The 20,026-nt window shown below is 37.5% G+C and overlaps 1 protein-coding gene across 1 annotated transcript in view; it reads right to left on the bottom strand.

Annotated features, from left to right (window-relative positions):
* Positions 1–3,744: 3,744 nt before the first annotated feature.
* Positions 3,745–20,026, bottom strand: part of Cntnap4 (contactin associated protein family member 4) — a 255,126-nt gene continuing 238,844 nt past the window's right edge. The window contains exons 16-18 of the mRNA XM_055621422.1: positions 5,189–5,359; positions 4,342–4,560; positions 3,745–3,755 (exon numbers count right to left, since the gene is read on the bottom strand). Coding sequence (XP_055477397.1) covers positions 3,745–3,755; positions 4,342–4,560; positions 5,189–5,359 — 401 coding nt within the window. The remainder of the gene's footprint in view (positions 3,756–4,341; positions 4,561–5,188; positions 5,360–20,026) is intronic.

The following is a 20,026-nucleotide window of genomic DNA, read 5'->3' as shown; positions in this document are numbered from 1 at the left end:
CTGGTTTTCTTCAGCAATGAAGGCAGTGCTCTTGCTTCAGAGTTCTGCCCTGTGGTGCAAACACACTCCCTGGTTGGTCTTCAGTGGGAGGGTTGGGGTGAGCAATTGAGCAGACAGATAGTAATCTTTTGTTATCTCACTACATCAGCCACTGCCAAGAGATTTCCAAAACTCTTAATATCCAAAACTTTAAAACTCTCTCTCTCTCTCTCTCTCTCTCTCTCTCTCTCTCTCTCTCTCGTGTGTGTGTGTGTGTGTGTGTGTGTGTGTGTGTGTGTGTGTGTGTGATGTCAGTAAACACTGTCAACATCCTGGCTGATGAAATGGAGAAAATGACTGGTCAAATTAAGATATATTCAGATATCTGCAACTTTTATTTATTATGTATGGGTTCAAGTTAACATCTCAAAAAAAAAAAAAACATATTCCAAAAAGCTTTTGAAATTTCTGGTGTTTCAAGCAGCTATTTTATGAAGCAACTATGCTCGTTTTTTGAACATTCCCCAATAACTTTCTCTCCATATATCCATACAAGATGCACCTTTACGGTTAAATGCCGGCCTAGTAAATAAATCACTCTTAGACTAAGCTTAACTTAGACTTCCAGTTTTCCATTCATCTGGAGCTTGTGCCTCTATGTGAATACAAATAGTTTTATTCTCCTTACTCTCCAGATTTAAAGGATTCTTATAAGAATACAGTCATGCTGAAAGCTGTAGTCTTACTCTTCATAATTATGTTGACTTCACTAGTTTGTCCCTACATCCAAATATAAATGACAGTCATTATGCACACTTGAAAATACTGATTAGTCATAATTACTTCTATGATGGACGGATGAACTACAAATTAAACTCTCGAACTTGCAAGTAAAGGGGATTAAATTACCCTTTAAAATTTCAACCAGAAAATCAATTACATTGTATTAATGCAGAGATTCTCAGTCACCCATGTAAACACCAGCTCTGAGGAGAGGATGAGACTTAACTCCCATATCTTTAGGAGTATGTGACCTAAGAGTTCCCAAGCAAACTGTTCCTCCACACATGATTTGTGTTACACACACTCTACAAGTGGAAAAGCCAGGCATCATGGTGAGCGTATGTGTGGAGGGCTGGTGGGATTTTATGGAAGGAAAGGGAATCTGCAAGGAGTTTGCTTGATTTTCTTTCTATAGCTTCTGCTTTATTAGAGATGTGGGGCCAGCAGCAGCTCTAATCACTGCCATGAATTAAGATTTTAAAAAAAGAAGAAAAGAAAAACTAATGTCAGATGAAATTGAAAGCTAGGGAAAAAATATGAGGAACAGAGAAGCATCTTGCATATAAAGATATTGTCATGGGAAAGTCATAAAATCTTGTCAGCAACAACAACAATTTATTCACAAGTTGAATGCAGCTGCATAGACAATGTGTCCCCACTCTGTTTCAACATGCCCACTCCAGGTTGGGCTGCTGCTAGCTCTCACACAGCTCTGCAATAGCCTGTCCCCAATGGTTTCCTTCCATCCATGTCTTTCTTGAGGCAGTAAATGAGACTAGGGAAGTAAATAAACTAGATCACGCCGTCCCTTAGCATCAGATCCACTGTCCTTGCAAGGGATGATCCAGTGTGGAGCAAACCCGACTAACCCCTGCATTCCCTCACACTCATTCTTTCCAGTCACATTGGTTTATTTTATTCTTGCTCCTAAGATCTACCACTTGTTCCTAAGATCACCACTCAGAATTCCACTGCCTGAGATGTTCAGAGGGCCTATCTGTACTCTACTTCCCCTGGTCTCAACTCAAGTGTTAACATCTCCCCACTATCGTGGTTCAAATGGAAACTCTCAACATTTTCATTGGTTCATTCACTCAATCTTCTCCTGGTTCTACCTCTACTTTATCTTCTTTCACTATTAGAATATGAACATACATACATACATACATACATACATACACACATACATATATACATACATACATATGTGTGTCTATATGTGGTGTGCATATGCAGATAAATAGATAGATGATAAATAGATGAAGATAGACATAGATAGATAGATAGATAGATAGATAGATAGATAGATAGATAGATAGAGGATAAATGATAGACAGACAGATAAATAGATATCATATCGTTCATCCATTTATCACTATTGGCTACTCTTACCTCTTCCATTGAAATATACTCATAGGAAGGCAGAGAACCTTTTGCTCATAGTAAGTGCTTCATTAAGTTCTCTCTAATTACTGCTGATGTTTTACTAGTCTGTCACCCACTGAGCTCCAATTCAGTGTAACCTTTTTAATTATAATCTGTCTTTCATGGAGTCTGCCTGCAAGGCAAAAAGTCTTTATTGGTAAACTTAAAAAAAAATAAATGCCATGACTTGTTTGATAGGAATGTTGTAAATTGGAAGATTAATATTTTGTGTCATGAGCATTGTTTTCTGAACTTGAAAGTTGTCTTCTCCTGAGAGTGGTCTACTCAGTGGTAAGGGTAACAGTAAAAGCAACCCTTTAGTTGGTATTTTGACAGTCAGGTATCATTACGTTACATCATTACATTGTACCCCTAGCTACCTGTAAGAATGAAGATTTTTTATTCCTTGCAGATTGAACAAATAGGACATAGTTGGCAGAGATCTCTCTCTTCCTCACTGCCTTTGACTTAAACATAACCAAAAATTTCATTGTTAAAATTTCCCAGTGGTGCAGCCACTCTCAGTCTGAACACATATGGAGATGTCAAAGGGCCGACTAATTGCCTTCATAAAGATGAAATCTCTTCGATCCTTATTCAAATTATTGCTTATGATTGATGGCAAAAGACCTGAGTCTGTTCAAAGCAGTTTTCTGATGTCATACGATACTTCATTACCACCACCTGAAATCAAATTAAGGCCAGGGTTCCCATCAGGTACAATATATAGTGATGCCATCTCTCAGAAGTTGAAATTTCTCCCAAGGAGGAAAGGTCATCTACAGGCAAACTGCAGCATATTTCACTGAAAAATTTGACGACAATTTCAGCCTTCTCAATTTCCAAGAATAGTAAGGCTATTTCCAAGCCACTGACAGATTTTAAATTGCAGTACCTTTTTGTTGTGACCATCTCTCATTTTTTTTTAAGAATTCAAGAGATATCTATGTCCATTTCCTGACTGAGCTTCTAGTATGGCATTAAGAGGAAAGTTATATGTTTCTCCTCAAGTGTACTTCATTGTTTCTATGCTCTTCAATAAGCCAGCTGAGTGGCCACAAGTTTGTGAATAGAATATCTATTAGGATGCTTCAGTTGTGGAAGCCATTCATTAACTTCATTTTCAGGGAAAGAATAAATAATGAAAATAATGAGGACATAAATTTATTAGAAGACCTAAATATGTCTTTGTCAGATATGTCACAAGCAAGCTCATCTCTTCTGGTGAAAGGGTGCTAATAAGATTGTTAGGCAACAGAAGGTGGAAAGGGGAAGCTGATGAATTCTGTTCTAAATATAGCCATTAAGGATGTCTGCAATATAATTTATGATAATTCATCACTTATCCTGCTTCATCGTGTCTCTGAGTCTTTATTTACATTAAAATTAAGAGCTGGGATCAAATAAAAGATAATCCTTGAATGTCATGGTCTGTAACTTCTGCAAAGTAATTAGCAAAGATACAAAGGAAAATTAAACACATGAAGAGGAAACCCAGCTTGGTGTCCTGCAAAGGTTGAGTCAACGGACTCTGGGAAGACACTATAATGTAAGTTATCAGAAGAGAGCTGGAAAAAAAATGGGCAAGGTAGAAGAGAAGCTGTTGAAGCTGGTCTCTGAGCGCTGTCTTCTATTTTCTTTCCTACCATCGGCCTGCTTTTGATGCGACATCTACGGGTTGAGGAATGTCACTGGCTAGCATTACAAGGGCTCTTCATTTCTCAGGACAGAGATAATGTTTACAAGATCATACTAAAACCCCAATGTCATACACAAACTATAACAAATCATGCAACCCCTAAATAATAAAATGCCAAGTATGCAGAGTGAGGAAATACTCACAGAGAAATCTGAGTCTATTAAATAAGCTGACTTCTGGATATAAGTGATTCTCTGAAACCCAGCCACCCTCCTCTACAGTAGAGATAATACCTATTGCATGGACTGGTTCTTAAGAAGGAATGGGATACTTGGCACAGGCTGAAACCTGGGTTTTCAATAAATAATGCTTGTTTTTGCTGTTAGCTATTTATCACCATTTTCCAAGTTGGGATTGCTGTACTGTGGCTCATTGCTAGACTTCCAGACTACTTTCAGGTGGTTTTTTGTTTGTTTGTTTGTTTTTGTTTTGTTTTTTTTAAAAAAGCAACTTACCCACAAAGAGTTGACTATTGAGCTGTAAAAGCACATGGCCATCAGTGGGAGCAGCTTGTATCTTCGGCGAGAGCTCATCTACCTGAAGTGACGCCTCCTTCGTGTTCCTTTCAACTCTCACGCGATGCCACTGGTTGTCATTGAAGTGGGTGGGTGAGTGCACTGAGAGTTCAAAAGGCCCATTCCCCACGTCAAATGAAAAGGTTACTGTTGAGGGTGCTGGAAATATCAGATATGAGGGGTTTCCAGGTGAGTACTCAGTACACTTAAAACCATACAGCAATCATTAGATACAATCCATTATATAGAAAGAGACAGGGCATGGAAATAGATACAACTCTCCTGATGCAGAATGAGTTACTGAAGGGCATTTCGGGGTACAACAATAGACTTTTAAAAGTTCATCCTCTGAAATAATTTTTCATATTGGTAAAGATTAAAACTATTTAGAGTGAGCACAAAGCTAGCATCTGTAATTGACTAGACAAAATATTTGCTTCATTGACTAAAGGTTTATATAATTCAACAGCATGAAACATGCATTTGATATTAGACTATTAATAGCATCCTGTGAATATATCAAAATAATAAATGACTCATTAAGCAATTTTGTAATTAATACTGGTCATTAGCTGAAAATTTGCCTTAAATTTTAATTACTTCAACTTAAACTTGTCTTTTGTTAATGTATTTATTAATATTTTTACTGAATTATCACTTGTTAAATATCAAATTATTTTCTTGCAAAGTGAACATTTATCCCAAGAGGTGTGAACTCCTAAAAGTTAAGTGAAGAATTCAGGACTAGATGAGAGTGTCCCGGGACCTCTCTGGAAAGGACACTTACAGCGCAATTCTATCCGGATGAAGTCTGTGATTCCTAGGTTCTCTAAAAACACCCCGGATAGGGCTGTGGTCTTGAAGAAGAAGGACACATCAGCACTGAGCTCTCCATGGAATGTGGGAAAGTGGAGGTAGGAAGCCTCAGTATTGAAGGAAGCTGCATTCCAAAATGGCCCTGTTCAAGACAAATACGAGAGAGAACAAATTCAAAGAGAAAACCTACTCATGACATACAAGGAATTTTTTAACTACAGTTGTGGTTTCTCCATTTAGTTTCGTGCCTGTTTTAAAATGTCACTCACCCGTACAATATAAAATCACTTTCCTTGTTAGCTATGCGCAGAGGCGTGGGCAGAGGTCGAGAGATCTACAGAGACCGAATCCCTGAATTCTTTCCAACATACAGCAGGAAAGGTTCCTACAGAAATGCCCCCAATACAAGAAAACACACTTGCAGCCAAAAATCCTATCCTCAGCTAAAATAAAATCTGAAGAATTTGCTAAACCTTAATTAATTGCCTGGTATTTTTGTATCTTGAGAATTTAAACACCTAATTGTTTTGACTCAAAAAAAAAAATATCCCCACATCTGCTCTTTGCAATCCACATTTGCCGTAGAGTTACATTCTCAACTGTTCCTATTAATGGCCTGGCCAATTTTACATGGAGATTGGCATTCTAATACATTCTCAGTTAATTAAAGACCCAAACACACTTTGTGTATGTGGCACAGCTGTTCCTATGGAAAATGCATTTTTCGTTCAATAGTCATTCGTTACTTTCATAACAGGGAAGTAAGGTGAAACACTTTCTCAAAACGTTTACAAATTCTCAATACTTAGACTAGACGGAAAACGGGAAAGAATTTGGAATATCAGTTTAGAGATCTGGGGGAAAAAATAACAAACATGTCGGGGCTAGAGATATGGGTCAGCTGTTGAGACTGTGCATTCATCTTCCAAAGGACCCAGATTTGGTTCCCATCACCCAAATCAGGCAGCACTCAACACCCTGTAATACCACCTTGAGGACATCCCACTCTCACAGGCACCTCAAGCCCGGGACACAACCCATCCCCCCACCTCAACACACACACAGACACATAATGAAAAGTAAAAGTATTCTCTTAAATCCACGTTAATTATAATTGCTGTCTGACTACAGCACTTCCATCTTCGCTAGCACTGGAGGATATTTGCAACTTTTCTTTCGGAAAAAAAATATTTGAGCGTATGTCGGGAGAAATATGGAAAATGAAATACAGATTCAAAGGCAAGGCTGTCAGGATAAAATCCAGCTGGATATATTGAGTTGATATGGAGAATTATCAGAGAAATGAGCTATGAGCCTCAGCTGCCATCCGCAAGTTCTTACCACATCAACCAGGACTGGGCATCCTAAGTGGGAAGCCGCTCCACCCACCCTTTCAAGAAGGAATAAAATTCCCCTATCTAAATTACCTTCCTATAAAAAAGACCTATCGGTCTTCCAGAATCAGTTCATTATGTTAGCAGAGAGTAGAGGCCCAGCTATTTAAAAAATCACAAACTTGACTCTTGTTTCCACATGTCCCTTAAATTTTGCCTTCTTTTCTGCTAACTCTGCAAAGAATAGTGTATAGCTCTATCGTTTGTTTGTTAGCTTTTCTGTATTTTTTTTATGGACCCAACTTAAAAGTACAACTTTAGTGGCATGTGGACAATTTAAAACTGAATTTATTCAGTTGGAAAAAACATAGCCTGTTAGGTCTCACCTCCCCACACACAGCCAAGTGAACATATACATTATCTGAGTTCTGCTGAGCTTATGTCTTACATCCTTTAAATAGTTCTTCTATATGAGACTCTTGGATCAGAGCCTAAGAAAGGATGCACAGGGCGCCGAGAGGACTCTCATTCTGAGCAGCAGCACAGCAGGATTGGCACACTGACCAGCAATCAGAACTCGCGGCCATAAAACACAAGTGAGTGTGTTTCCCAGGTGAGAGGATACCCCATGGTGGGGGATTCAATCAGCTTTAACACACCCGACTAAACCTCAGAAAAGATCCCAGACAGGGACACACAGCTTCCGGTCCAGAGTGAGGCACCCAGCCTTCAGACTAGAGTGGAGCCCTCAGTTACCAGCCTCCAGAACAGAGCGGCGCCCCTAGGCGCCAATTCAACCTAGGTGCACATTCTCCAGGCCCAGAGTGGAGCACTCAGCCTCTAGCCCAGAGACTTGCTGGGTGCTCCTCTCACTTTCCTGGACAGAACTGTGTACCCCAGGATAACATACTGAGTTTCCCTGTTGGGAGAAAATCCCACAGCTAGGGAATCAGCAGGTTCTTCAAGAGGACTGTACCTGGAAAACTGTAACAACAGCAGCAGCTCACTAAATTTATAACGAGAAACCCCAGCAGTGGGGCAGCTGTCTTGAGAACTTCTATGGGTAAGAGGAGAGCCTCCCCTGCCTAACAAAGACCACAGCTACTACTCAGGTCTATACACCTGAGGTGAGCAGTGGCAATTCCTGAGAAACACTGGCCATACAGTGACCATACCCAAAAAGCAGAGGAGGACTCCTTCAGGAAAAATCATCTTCTGGCCAAGGGGATTCTTTCTACCTCAGGACTCCAGGAAGCACAGAAACTAACAGCCAACACCTAAATCAGCCCAATGGGTAGAGGTCAGCATAAAAGCTCAACCAACAAAAGACAGAGCAATATGGCATCTCCAGAACATAGCCATCCAGAGGCGAACAGCCCTTTACAATGCAGCATAATAGAAAATCAAGAAGATGACCTTACATCTATGCTAATGAAGAGGATAATAGAGGAAACAAACAAAATACATAAAGAATTAGAGGAAGATAAAACCAAACAGATCATGGCTATCCATAAAGAAATGGAGAAAGTTAAAGACAAGCAGATTATGCCCATCCGTGAAGAAATACGGGAAGATGCAGCCAAACAGTTTGCGGCCTTCAGAGAAGAAATAATTAAATCACTGAAAGAAATAAAAAAAAAAAAAACAGAGTTGAAGGAACTAAAAGAAAAACAGGAGAATGCAATCAGACAGGTAAAGGAAGTAAACAAAACAACTCAAGACCTGAAGATAGAACTGGAAAAAAATAAAGAAAACACAAATGGTGGAAATAATGGAGAGGAAGAATTTAGGGAAGAAAACAGGAACTACAGAGGTAAGCATAACCAACAGACTACACGAGATGGAAGAAAGAATCTCAGGTATAGAAGATACAATGGAAGAAATCGATGTATCTGTCAAAGAAAATGTTAAATCCAAAAAATTCCTGACACAGACCATCCAAGAAATCCAAGACAATATGAAAAGACAAAACCTAAGAATAATAGGTATAGAGGAAAAAGAAGACTCCCTGCTCCAAGGCCCAGAAAATATTTTCAACAAAATCATTGAAGAAAATTTCCCCAAGTTAAAGGAGAGACCAATAAGAATACATGAGGCCTACAGAACACCCAACAAATTTGACCAGAAAAGAAAATCCTCCCACCACATAATAATCAAAACAGTAAGTATACAGAACAAAGAAAAAATGCTAAAAGCTGCAAGGGAAAAAGGCCAAGTAACATATAATGGCAAACCCATTAGAATCACACCTGACTTTTCAACAGAGACTATGAAAGCTAGAAGAGCCTGGACAGATATCATTCAGACCCTAAGAGAACACAGATGTCAGCCCAGGCTACTATACCCTGCAAAACTCTCAGTCCTCATAGACAGAGAAAACAAGATATTCAATGACAAAAACTAATTTCAACAATACCTACACACAAATCCAGCATTACAGAAGATACTGGAAGGGAAAATACAACCCAAGAAAATTAGCTTCTGTCAAGAAAACACAGGAAATAATTAACCTTACTACAGTAAAACAAAAAACAACCAAGCACACAATCTTATGACCACAGCCAACATCAAAATCAAAGGATCTAACAGCCACTGGTCATTAATCTCTCTCAATATCAATGGACTCAACTCTCCAGTAAAAAGACACAGATTAACAGAGTGGATACGTAAACAAAACCCAGCAATCTGTTGCATACAAGAAACACACCTAAGGCACAAAGATAGACATTACCTGAGGGTAAAAGGTTGGAAGACGATTTTCTAAGCAAATGGACCCAAGAAACAAGCAGGAGTAGCCATTCTAATATCTGATAAAATAGACTTTCAACCAAAATTAATAAAAAGAGATGGGGAAGGACACTTCATACTCATCAAGAGAAAATTCCACCAGGAAGACATCACAATCCTGAACATCTATGCCCCAAATACAAGGGCACCCACATTTGTAAAAGAAACATTGCTAAAATTTAAACCACATATAGACCCCCACACATTAATAGTGGGAGACTTCAACACCCCACTCTCAACAAAAGACAGGTCAACAAAACAGAAATTAAACAAAGAAACAATATCTCTGACAGAGGTCATGAATCAAATGGACCTCACAGATATTTACAGAACTTTACACCCAAACACAAAAGAATTTACCTTCTTCTCAGCACCTCATGGAACCTTCTCCAAAATAGACCATATAGTTGGTCACAAAGCAAGCCTCAACAGATACAAGAAGATTGAAATAAACCCTTGTATCTTGTCTGATCACCAAGGAATAAAGCTGGACCTCAACAACAACAGAAATAGCAAAAAGCCTACACACACATGGAAACTAAACAACTTGTTACTAAATGACAGCTGGGTCAGGGAAGAAATAAAGAAATTAAAGTCTTCCTAGAACTCAATGAAAATGAAGACACAACATACCCAAACTTGTGGGACACAATGAAAGCAGTGCTAAGAGGAAAGTTCATAGCACTAAGTGCCTTCAAGAAGAAATCCAAGACAGCTCATTCAAGCAACTTAATGGCCCACTTAAAAACCCTAGAAAAAGAAGAAGCAGACACACCAAAAAAGAGTAGACGGCTGGAAATAATCAAACTCAGGGCTGAAATCAATCAATTAGAAACAAATAAAACAATTCAAAGAATCAATGAAACCAAGAGCTGGTTCTTTGAGAAAATGAACAAGATCAACAAACCCTTAGCCAAGCTAACTAAAAGGCAGAGAGACACCACCCAAATCAACAAGATCAGAAATGAAAAGGGGGACATAACTACAGACACTGAGGAAATCCAAACAATCATTAGGACTTACTTCAAAAGTCTATACTCAACAAAATTTGAAAATCTAAATGAAATGGACAATTTTCTTGATTGATTTGACTTATCAAAGCTGAATCAGGACCAGGTAAATCAATTAAATAGTCCTATATCCCCCAAAGAAATAGAAGTGGTCATCAAAAGTCTCCCATCCAAAAAAAGCCCAGGACCAGATGGCTTCAGCACAGAATTCTACCAGACCTTCAAAGAAGAATTAACTCCAATTCTCTTCAAACTATTTCACAAAATAGAAACAGAAGGAACATTACCAAACTCATTCTATGAAGCCACAGTCACCTTGGTACCTAAACCTCACAAAGACTCAACAAAAAAAGAGAATTTCAGGCCAATCTCCCTTATGAACGTTGATGCAAAAATACTTAACAAAATACTTGCAAACCGAATACAAGAACACATCAAAGTTATTATCCACTATGACCAAGTAGGCTTCATCCCAGGTATGCAGGGGTGGTTCAATATATGGAAATCCATCAATGTGATCCACCATATTAACAAACTGAAAGAAAAAAATAACACATGATAATCTCCCTAGATGCTGAAAAAGCATTTGACAAAATCCATGAATGGATATTCATGTTTAAAGTACTGGAGAGATCAGGAATACAAGTCACATATCTAAACATAGTAAAGGCAATATACAGCAAGCCTATAGCCAGCATCAAACTAAACGGAGAGAAACTTAAAGGAATCCTACTGAAATCAGGGACAAGACAAGGCTGCCCACTCTCTCCATATCTCTTCAACATAGTGCTGGAAGTCCTTGCTAGAGCAATAAGACAGTTGAAGGAAATCAAGTGGATACAGATTGGAAAGGAAGAAGTCAAATTACCACTATTTGCAGATGATATGATATTATACATGAGTGACCCAAAAACTCTACCAGGGAACTCCTACAGCTGATAAACACCTTCAGCAAAGTGGCCGGATACAAAATTAACTCAAAAAAATCAGTAGCACTCCTGTATACAAAAGACAAAAGGGCTGAAAAAGAAATTAGGGAAACAATACCCTTCACAAAAGCCACAAATGACATAAAGTACCTTGGTGTAACCCTAACCAAGCAAGTCAAAGACTTGTATGAAAAAAATTTTAAGTCTCTGAAGAAAGAATTAGAAGAAGATCTCAGAAGATGGAAAGATCTCCCATGCTCATGGCTTGGCAGGATTAACATAGTAAAAATGGCCATCTTACCAAAAGCAATCTACAGATTTAATGCAATTCCCATCAAATTGCCAACACAATTCTTTACAGACCTGGAAAGAAAAATTCTCAACTTCGTATGGAATAACAAGAAACCCAGAATTGCTAACACAATCCTCTACAATAAAAGATCTTCTGGAGGTATCTCCATCCCTGATCTCACGCTGTACTATAGAGCAACAGTTATAAAAACTGAATGGTACTGGCATAGAAACAGAATGGTGGATCAATGGAAACGAACAGAAGACCCAGAAATAAACCCACACATTTATTGACACCTGATTTTTGACAAAGATGCCAAAACCATACAATGGAAAAAAGATAGCATCTTCAACAAATGGTGCGGGTTCAACTGGATGTCTACAAGTAGAAAAATGAAAATAGATCCATACTTATCACCCTGCACAAAACTGAAGTCCAAGTGGATCAAAGACCTCAACATAAAACCAGACACATTAAATCAGCTAGAAAAAAAAGTGGAGAATACCCTAGAACTCATTGGTACAAGAGACAACTTCCTGAACAGAACACCAACAGCACAGGCTCTAAGAACAACAATCAATAAATGGGACCTCATGAAACTGAAAAGCTTCTGTAAAGCAAAGGACACCGTCATCAAAACAAAGCGACTGCCTACAGATTGGGAAAGAATCATCACCAACCCTTTATTTGACAGAGGACTCATATCCAGTATATATAAAGAACTAAAGAAGCTGAAATGCAGCAAACCAAGTAATCCACTTAAAAAAATGGGGAACAGAGCTAAACAGAGAATTCTCTGTAGAGGAATATTGAATGGCAGAGAAGCACTTAAAGAAATGCTCAACCTCATTAGCCATTAGGGAAATGCAAATCAAAACAACCCTGAGATATCACCTTACACCCATCAGAATGGCCAAGATGAAAAACTCAAGGGATAACACATACTGGAGAGGTTGTGGAGAAAGGGGAACCCTTCTCCACTGCTGGTGGGAATGTAAACTTGTACAACCACTCTGGATAGCAATCTGGTGCTTTCTCAGACAACTAGGAATAGCACTTCCTCAAGATCCAGCCATACCACTCCTAGGTATATATCCAAAAGAGGCTCAAGTACACAAAAAGGACATTTGCTCAACCATGTTTGTAGCAACTTTATTTGTAATAGCCAGAAGCTGGAAACAGCCCAGATGCCCCTCAACTGAAGAATGGATGCAGAAACTGTGGTACATCTATACAATGGAGTATTACTCAGCAATGAAAAATAAGGAAATCATGAAATTTGCAGGTAAATGGTGGGACCTGGAAAAGATCATCCTGAGTGATCTGTCCCAGAAGCAAAAAGACACGCATGGTATATACTCACTCATATAAACATACAACATAGAATAAAGTCACTAAAATCTGTACATCTAAACAAACTAAGCAAAAGAGAGGTCCCTGACTAAAATGCTCAATCCCCATCCTGAAAGGCAAAGAGGATGGACATCAGAAGAAGAAGAAAACAAAAAACAACCTAAGAACCTGCTACAGAGGGCCTCTGAAAGCAAGAAGAAAACAGGAAACAACCTTGGAACCTGCCACAGAGGGCCTCTGAAAGCTTCTGCAGTATAGACTGTCAAAGCAGATGCTGAGCCTGATGGCCAACTGATGGGCAGAGTGAATGGAATTCTATGTAAGAAGTGGGAAATAGTAAGAGCTGGAGGGGACGGGAACTCCACAAGGAGAGCAACAGAACAAGATAATTTGAACACAGGAAACTTCCCAGAGACTCATACTCCAACCAAGGACTCTCCGTGGAGATAACCTAGAACCCTGACAATGCAGCCACTTCTGATGAGAACTGATAGACTAAGATCAGAAAGAAGGAGAGGAGGACCTCCCCTATCAGTGGACATGGGGAGGGGCATGCATGCAGAAAGGGGGGAAAGGTGGGACCTAGAGGAGAGGAGGGAGGAGCTTATGGGGGGATACAAAATGAATAAAATGTAATTAATAAAAGCTAAATAAAAAATTTAAAAAAATGGAAAAAAAAGAAGGGATGCACAGAGATGCAAAATGTCAACACAGGGGGACCAGCACATCTGTACTCTTTAAACTGCTTGCCTGATCTCCTTTTATAAGGAGCAACATGCTATATATAATGTCAACCATATTTGTCACTTCAAATTATGGGATATTACTAAATATGATCTCATGGGCTTAGAAAAAGAGTGATTGACCCCTGGGTTTACATTATATAATCTTATTATATATTATTGTACTATATGTTGTAAAAATCAAGGTTTCCATTTGCTGCATGTTATATTATAACTAACCCAATAAAGCTTCATATGGAAGACTTCAGGGAATAGTTGAAACTGAAGGACAATCATTGAATTCCTTCTCTCTATACAATAAATGCTCTTAGGCTAGAGAAGACACTTTATTGCTTTAGGATGCTAAAACATTCTTACACACATAATACTATGTTTTGTTTAGCTAGAAAATTCCATTTTATAAATTCACAATAGGTAGAGAATGAGGTAAGAACATTTCACAAGATTAAAAAAACTGCTGCTAATTCAAAACAATTACAAAGAAAGCCAAGGCCACTCTTTATACTGACGGCACTGTGTGCAAAGGCACATGATGCCTCAGCTCCTTATGTCCTGTGCACACAAGAGAATCTGGGCAGTCTCAGAGACAGGAGACATGGGATAGGAGCAAAGAAGAGGCAGGGGTCTGTAGTCATAGCAGGAAACTGTAAGACCTTGAAAGAGGATTCTGTAAGAAGGGGTGGGGTTAGGAGAGTCTCTAAATTGCCCAGAACAGATCTGAAGTATTGCATGGTTTGTTGCTAGGAAAACAAAACACTTTTTGTTTTTCAACCATCTCAATGCAAACACATCATGAAAGGCTAGGCTGAAGAGATGGCTCCGTCCATAAAGCACTTGCCATGCAGGCACAAGGACCTGAGTTCAGATCCCAGGCACCCATTTATTAAAGCTGGGTGTGGCAGCATGCTTTTATAATCCCAGGGCTGAGGGTGAGCTCGTGTTCAGTGAGAAACAGCTTCCTCCCAGAAAACAAGGTGGAGGGTGACTGAGGAAGACACCTGATACCAACCTCTGGCCTCTGTGTTCATATGTGAGTGAACACATACACACAAATAATACATGAAGATGCACTGTTGTACATTATTAACACTTAGTGACAATTAACCAAATAATAAGTAAAATATTCAAGTAAACAAATATAAATCAGTAAAAAATTGAATTCTTTTAGAAACATTGCCTTTTAAATTTCCATCACCATCTAATGTATATATGTATATAAATGTATATGTATCTATCAGGGTCAAGATACTTATATAAAAGAGGAGCGTGTAATGAGTATCTGATTTCCTGTGTAAATATTTTTATAAAGCCCCTTAGGGGATTAGAATGTAATATTACTTAACACTGCGTGTTCTTTTAAAAGTCACTAAGCTTTTAGCTCTCTCATGAGCAGAACAGCTTTTTTAAAAGAATGCTAGAAAGAGGACTAATATTTTCTTAAGGTTGGGAAGATGAAGAAATTGAAGAAGAGTGATGAGAATCTCTTTTTAAAAGTAAGTTTCATACATATGATATTAAAATATTGAAGTGAGGAATATTTTATCAGTCAAATGCATCTTCTAAGTATTTATAGACCATTAAAAATAGCTAGATAATACAGATTTCTTAACAGAAATATAACACCAAGAATAATTACATTTTGCCTCATTGGAACACAAAAACCTGAGCATTGGTTTAATTGATTCACTGATTTTTTTTTTTTTTTTAGCATTTCCGTTACTGTTTTCAACAGTCTATGAACCTCCATATATATCCATATGGGTGAAATGAGGGTGAAACAAACTAAATCTGACTGGAGAGAATTGTAGTGTGTGGGCTATAGATCAGCACACACAGAACAAAGCTATTCATGGTGCTTGTAGACAGTACAATCCCCTTGCTGTCCCCTCCAACTCCTTCAATCTAGGTGGGATGATTTTCACCTGTTCCAAAAGCAGAGCAGAGATTGTCTTTGTAATCAAAGAATTTTACAAATGATCTACACATATGTTTCTTATTATCCTTACATTAATTTTATGGAAAAGTGGATACTGGTAACAAAGAAAAAGATATGTATATACATATATGTATGTATATATCCGTATACATATATACATACAAATGTATATGTCCATACATATGCATATTATACACACATATACATGTAAATATTCATATATGTATATATGCATATATGTGTATGTATGTATAAATATATATGTACATATATATACATGTATATATATATATGTATATACTTGAATTTTTCAAGTCACACAATCTTATTTTACAAGAGGCTGGAAGAATAGAATTCATGCATGTGTGTATTTATATTTGTGTGTGTGCAAAAAAGCATCCATAGAGACAGAAGTAAAAGGTCAAAGGTCAACCTAAGCTGTCATTCTTCAGGATCTTCCCTCTTCATTTCTTTAGACAGGGGGTCTCCCTGGGAGGAAGATTCCTGAGGCTCATAGGCCAGCTATCCTAGGAAAATCTTTGAGTGCCCAAACTCTGTAAGAGATTGTCTGGTCAGCAAGCCCCAGATAACTGTCTTTATCTGTCTCCACAGTGGGTGCCAGGATTGAATTGACATAGCCAGACCTACACAGCAAGCATTTTCTGGTTCAACTATCTCCTCAGCCCTAGAAATAACATTTTGATGTAAACATCCAACTACTTTTATTGTAGGTGCAAAAGAATGTATAAAATTGTAAACATGGTAAGTCAAGTTCATTTAAATTTAGTGTTGCTTATTTATCCTTTGTTCCTATAAAGGTCATAGTGACATTGGACAGTGATAAGGTTTGTTAGACACCAGAAAAGAGATTCTTCCATACATCATATCCTCTTTAATCTGAAGCAACTTATACCGAAGTATCAAACCGCAGGATTCTGATAATAATAATAATAAAATTGCAGATGCAATATACATCTGGTCTACCCAATATTGATTAACTCCTTGCATTAACATATACAGTTATGCAATAGACTTTGAGTTCAGTTACCCATGTGAGAAAAAATAATTCATCAATAGATCATTTATAAACAACCTCAGGTGTTCAAATAACATGAAATAGAGTTACTTTGGAGGAAGTAAAATTAATAAAAAAGCACAAACTAAGAGCGTTCTCTCAAGCATGTGCCAATGAAAATAAACTTCCTTCATTCATACATTTAACATAAAAAATAATTTGCTACTCAGAATATTGTCTGAGAATATCGTTAATATTCTTATGGACTGTAAATAAAAGAGCTAGTAACATCTTTCTGCACTTGCAAACACACACACTTTATATTAGACCATCATTGTTTTTTAATTATTCTATATTGGCCCTTTAAATACATTTATAGTCAGAAACGACAGATACTTTTTCCTATGCCCAGAGGAAACTTGTCTATATTAATTAATTTTATGAAGCATTTCAACGACAATAATCACAAAAAAATGAGCTAGTAAATTATTCATGTTTATTACCTAATGACTCCTGCACATACGACTTAATGATAGTCTTTGCTTCATGTATATATATGACATATATATATTGAAAGGACACCCTACGTAAACATCTGTTGGATAAAGCACAACACTAAATGAGAACATACATGCTAATTTGCAAGCACCATATATGACTAATGTTTTCCACAAATCCCACATTCTTGGGAAGTGATTTGGTACCTGATTTGTTTCCAAGCATACAGTATCCCATTTTTCATCCTTGAGTTTTTATAAAAATAGAAATCCCAAGAGACAGTGTCCAGTCACCCACCTCACCCCTTCTTTTGCCAATTATCACCATCTACACTCTACACCCTCTATGTACAGTTTAAAACTGTTCCTATCCCAAAGATGTCTGAGCTTGGTCTCTTCCTTCAGTACAACCATGCTATTAATGCTCACATCTTTCAAAACCAACTCCAAAATATTACTTTCTTCCCACCCATTACTAATTTCCCCATTGTATCAATCCCACTGTTGTCTGAGCCTATTCCAGGCTCTAATCTCCCACACTCAGACCAGTAACTCTCCTAAACAAGCCGTTGTCAATGTCACTGATGATCTCTACATTGTTCAGTTTGGTTGTTACAATTCTCTCCTTATGGAACCTATAAACATTTAGTATAGTTGACTGTGCTTTCTCCTTGCAAACACTTGGATCTCAGAACGCCAACACTTTTCTACCTTTTGTACTAGTATTATATAATTTCCACTCTTTCTCCCTCCTTCATCCTCACCTCTTCAACTTATCACTTTTGGAATATCCCAAGACCCCGCTACATACATCTTCACCTACAATAATGCTGGGATATATTCTGAGGTTGTAAATGTATTTATCATATGTGAACATATGTCTGAAGCCTGGAACTCACGCTCAACCTGACAACGCAACATCTCTACTTTCAGGTCTGATGACCTTTTGGCTTTCAGATATCTGAAAATGAAGCTCCTTAGCAATAATTACAACTTCTTAACCCTGGAAGTAATCTCCTTCATTTCAACCAGTGTCATCTCTATGCTTCTAACTCACACACATCCTAGTCATTTTCTTAACCTTTTCTCCTGAAAATGACATTAATTCACCAGTAAACTTTATTAACCCTTCCTTTTCCAGAATACCCACATCACATCTCTGACCATAGGAGCCAAGCCACTATGATCTTTCAACATAGTTAATAATGTGACTTTGCCCACCATCTTACTTTGGTCCTACCCTCCTAAATCTCATTAAAACATAAGTCATACATTCTTCCACTCAAAACTCCCTAGCATTCTCCAGGATCACTGAATTTGAAAATAAAGGTTTTGAAATTGTTCCTACTATGATTATCAGTTTCCTGTCTGAGTCTTGCCATTCTCAACTAGCTCACTGTGCCCCAAGCACTTTGTTACATAAATTTATACATTTATAAACTTATATCAACTACATCTCCATGTCTGCATCACTGTTCTGGGTTCTTGTTTTGAGACTCTTACAAATATATGCAAAACCCTCTTTTTCTTATTTCCTTCGAGCTTGTCTTTATTTTAATGGTGCCTTCTCAGTGATCTTTTAACAACCATCTCATTTAAAATCTCTGCTCTTTTACATTAATTCTATTTTTATTTTCTTTATAGCTTTTTTTTCCTTCATAGCTTTTGTTAGCATCTATCATGACATATATTTTACTGGATTATTGTCTTCTTTTTCCAAGAGAATATAGATGCCAAAAAACATGCCAAAAGCATGCTCTCTCTCTTTCTCTCTCTCCCTTTTTCTCTCCTCTCTCTTCTCCCCATCTCTCTTTCCATAGTAAACATGGGCTATTAATCAATATCTGTTAAAGAAAATTATACACATTCTTTTTGTCATCACAACCATGAGAAAGATTAGAATATTTCTACCTGTTTAAATTTTATGTGTTCCAAGAAATCCATTCAATTTTTTATTAAACAAATGGAAAGAATGATAGGAATAAGGAAACAAAGAGGAGGAAGAGAAGTAAAGGAAGAGGGGGATGCTAGGATGACAATGTTAAGAAACCAAAAAAGAAAAAAGCAGAAAAAAATCCAACAAGATAAGGTGAAAAATAAACATTGAAATGAAAATTTATAGAGAGTGGGGGATTATCAGACATAGAGGAGATAAGAAAATTATATTATCTTATTATGTGTTGAAAAGGAATTGATCCCTCCTTTTTGAGCAGCTCATAGGTAGACTGCCAAATGGAAAGGAAGTCGGTCAAATGTAAATGAACCAAATCGCTAGTCAATATTTTTTTTTTCCCAGTCTAAGCATCTAACCTATACAAAGTTATTTATCGTGCATTCTGGGCAATGTTATCTCAGTCAACTATACCAGTCAATGCAGACAAAATGAGTTTCTGAGACTCAAAAATTTTTTAGAATAAGAAACTCTCAACGATCTTTCTTAACTTGATAGGTTTTATGGTGCTTCCCCACACTCCAATACAATTGAGAAGAAAGGTTTAATAAAAGGGATTAAACGACTCAGTGCTAAAATAGTAATTGAGAAGAGAAATTTAGAACATTTGTAAAAACTCTTTAAAACATGGTCTATGTAAGCCTTCGAGCCCATCATATCTGAATCAGAGAAAAATATCAAGTGTATAACACTTGGGTGCATTTTTATTAAATAATGACCTTTAAATACAGTTACTCCTTCAAGCAATCACCAAAAAAGGGCAAGTCACCTTTAAAGTGGCAAACTTTGTTTGATCCCAGATTTCTCCAAAGTGTTCAATGTAGCAACAACAACAACAAAAAAAGACTGTACACTAACTTCTGAGCAGGCAAAGAAAATATATCCAGCCTAGACAGTGTTTTGTTATTTTTTTTTAATAGTGTTGAGGCTACAGACAATCTTCTTAAATTTAAAGGAACTCT

Source organism: Psammomys obesus, unplaced genomic scaffold (genome assembly GCF_907164565.1).
Source record: "Psammomys obesus unplaced genomic scaffold, mPsaObe1.curated_primary_1811, whole genome shotgun sequence".
Classification (NCBI taxonomy): domain Eukaryota; kingdom Metazoa; phylum Chordata; class Mammalia; order Rodentia; family Muridae; genus Psammomys; species Psammomys obesus.
Note: the sequence above shows the minus strand (reverse complement) of the source record. Positions and strands in the feature narration are given on the sequence as shown.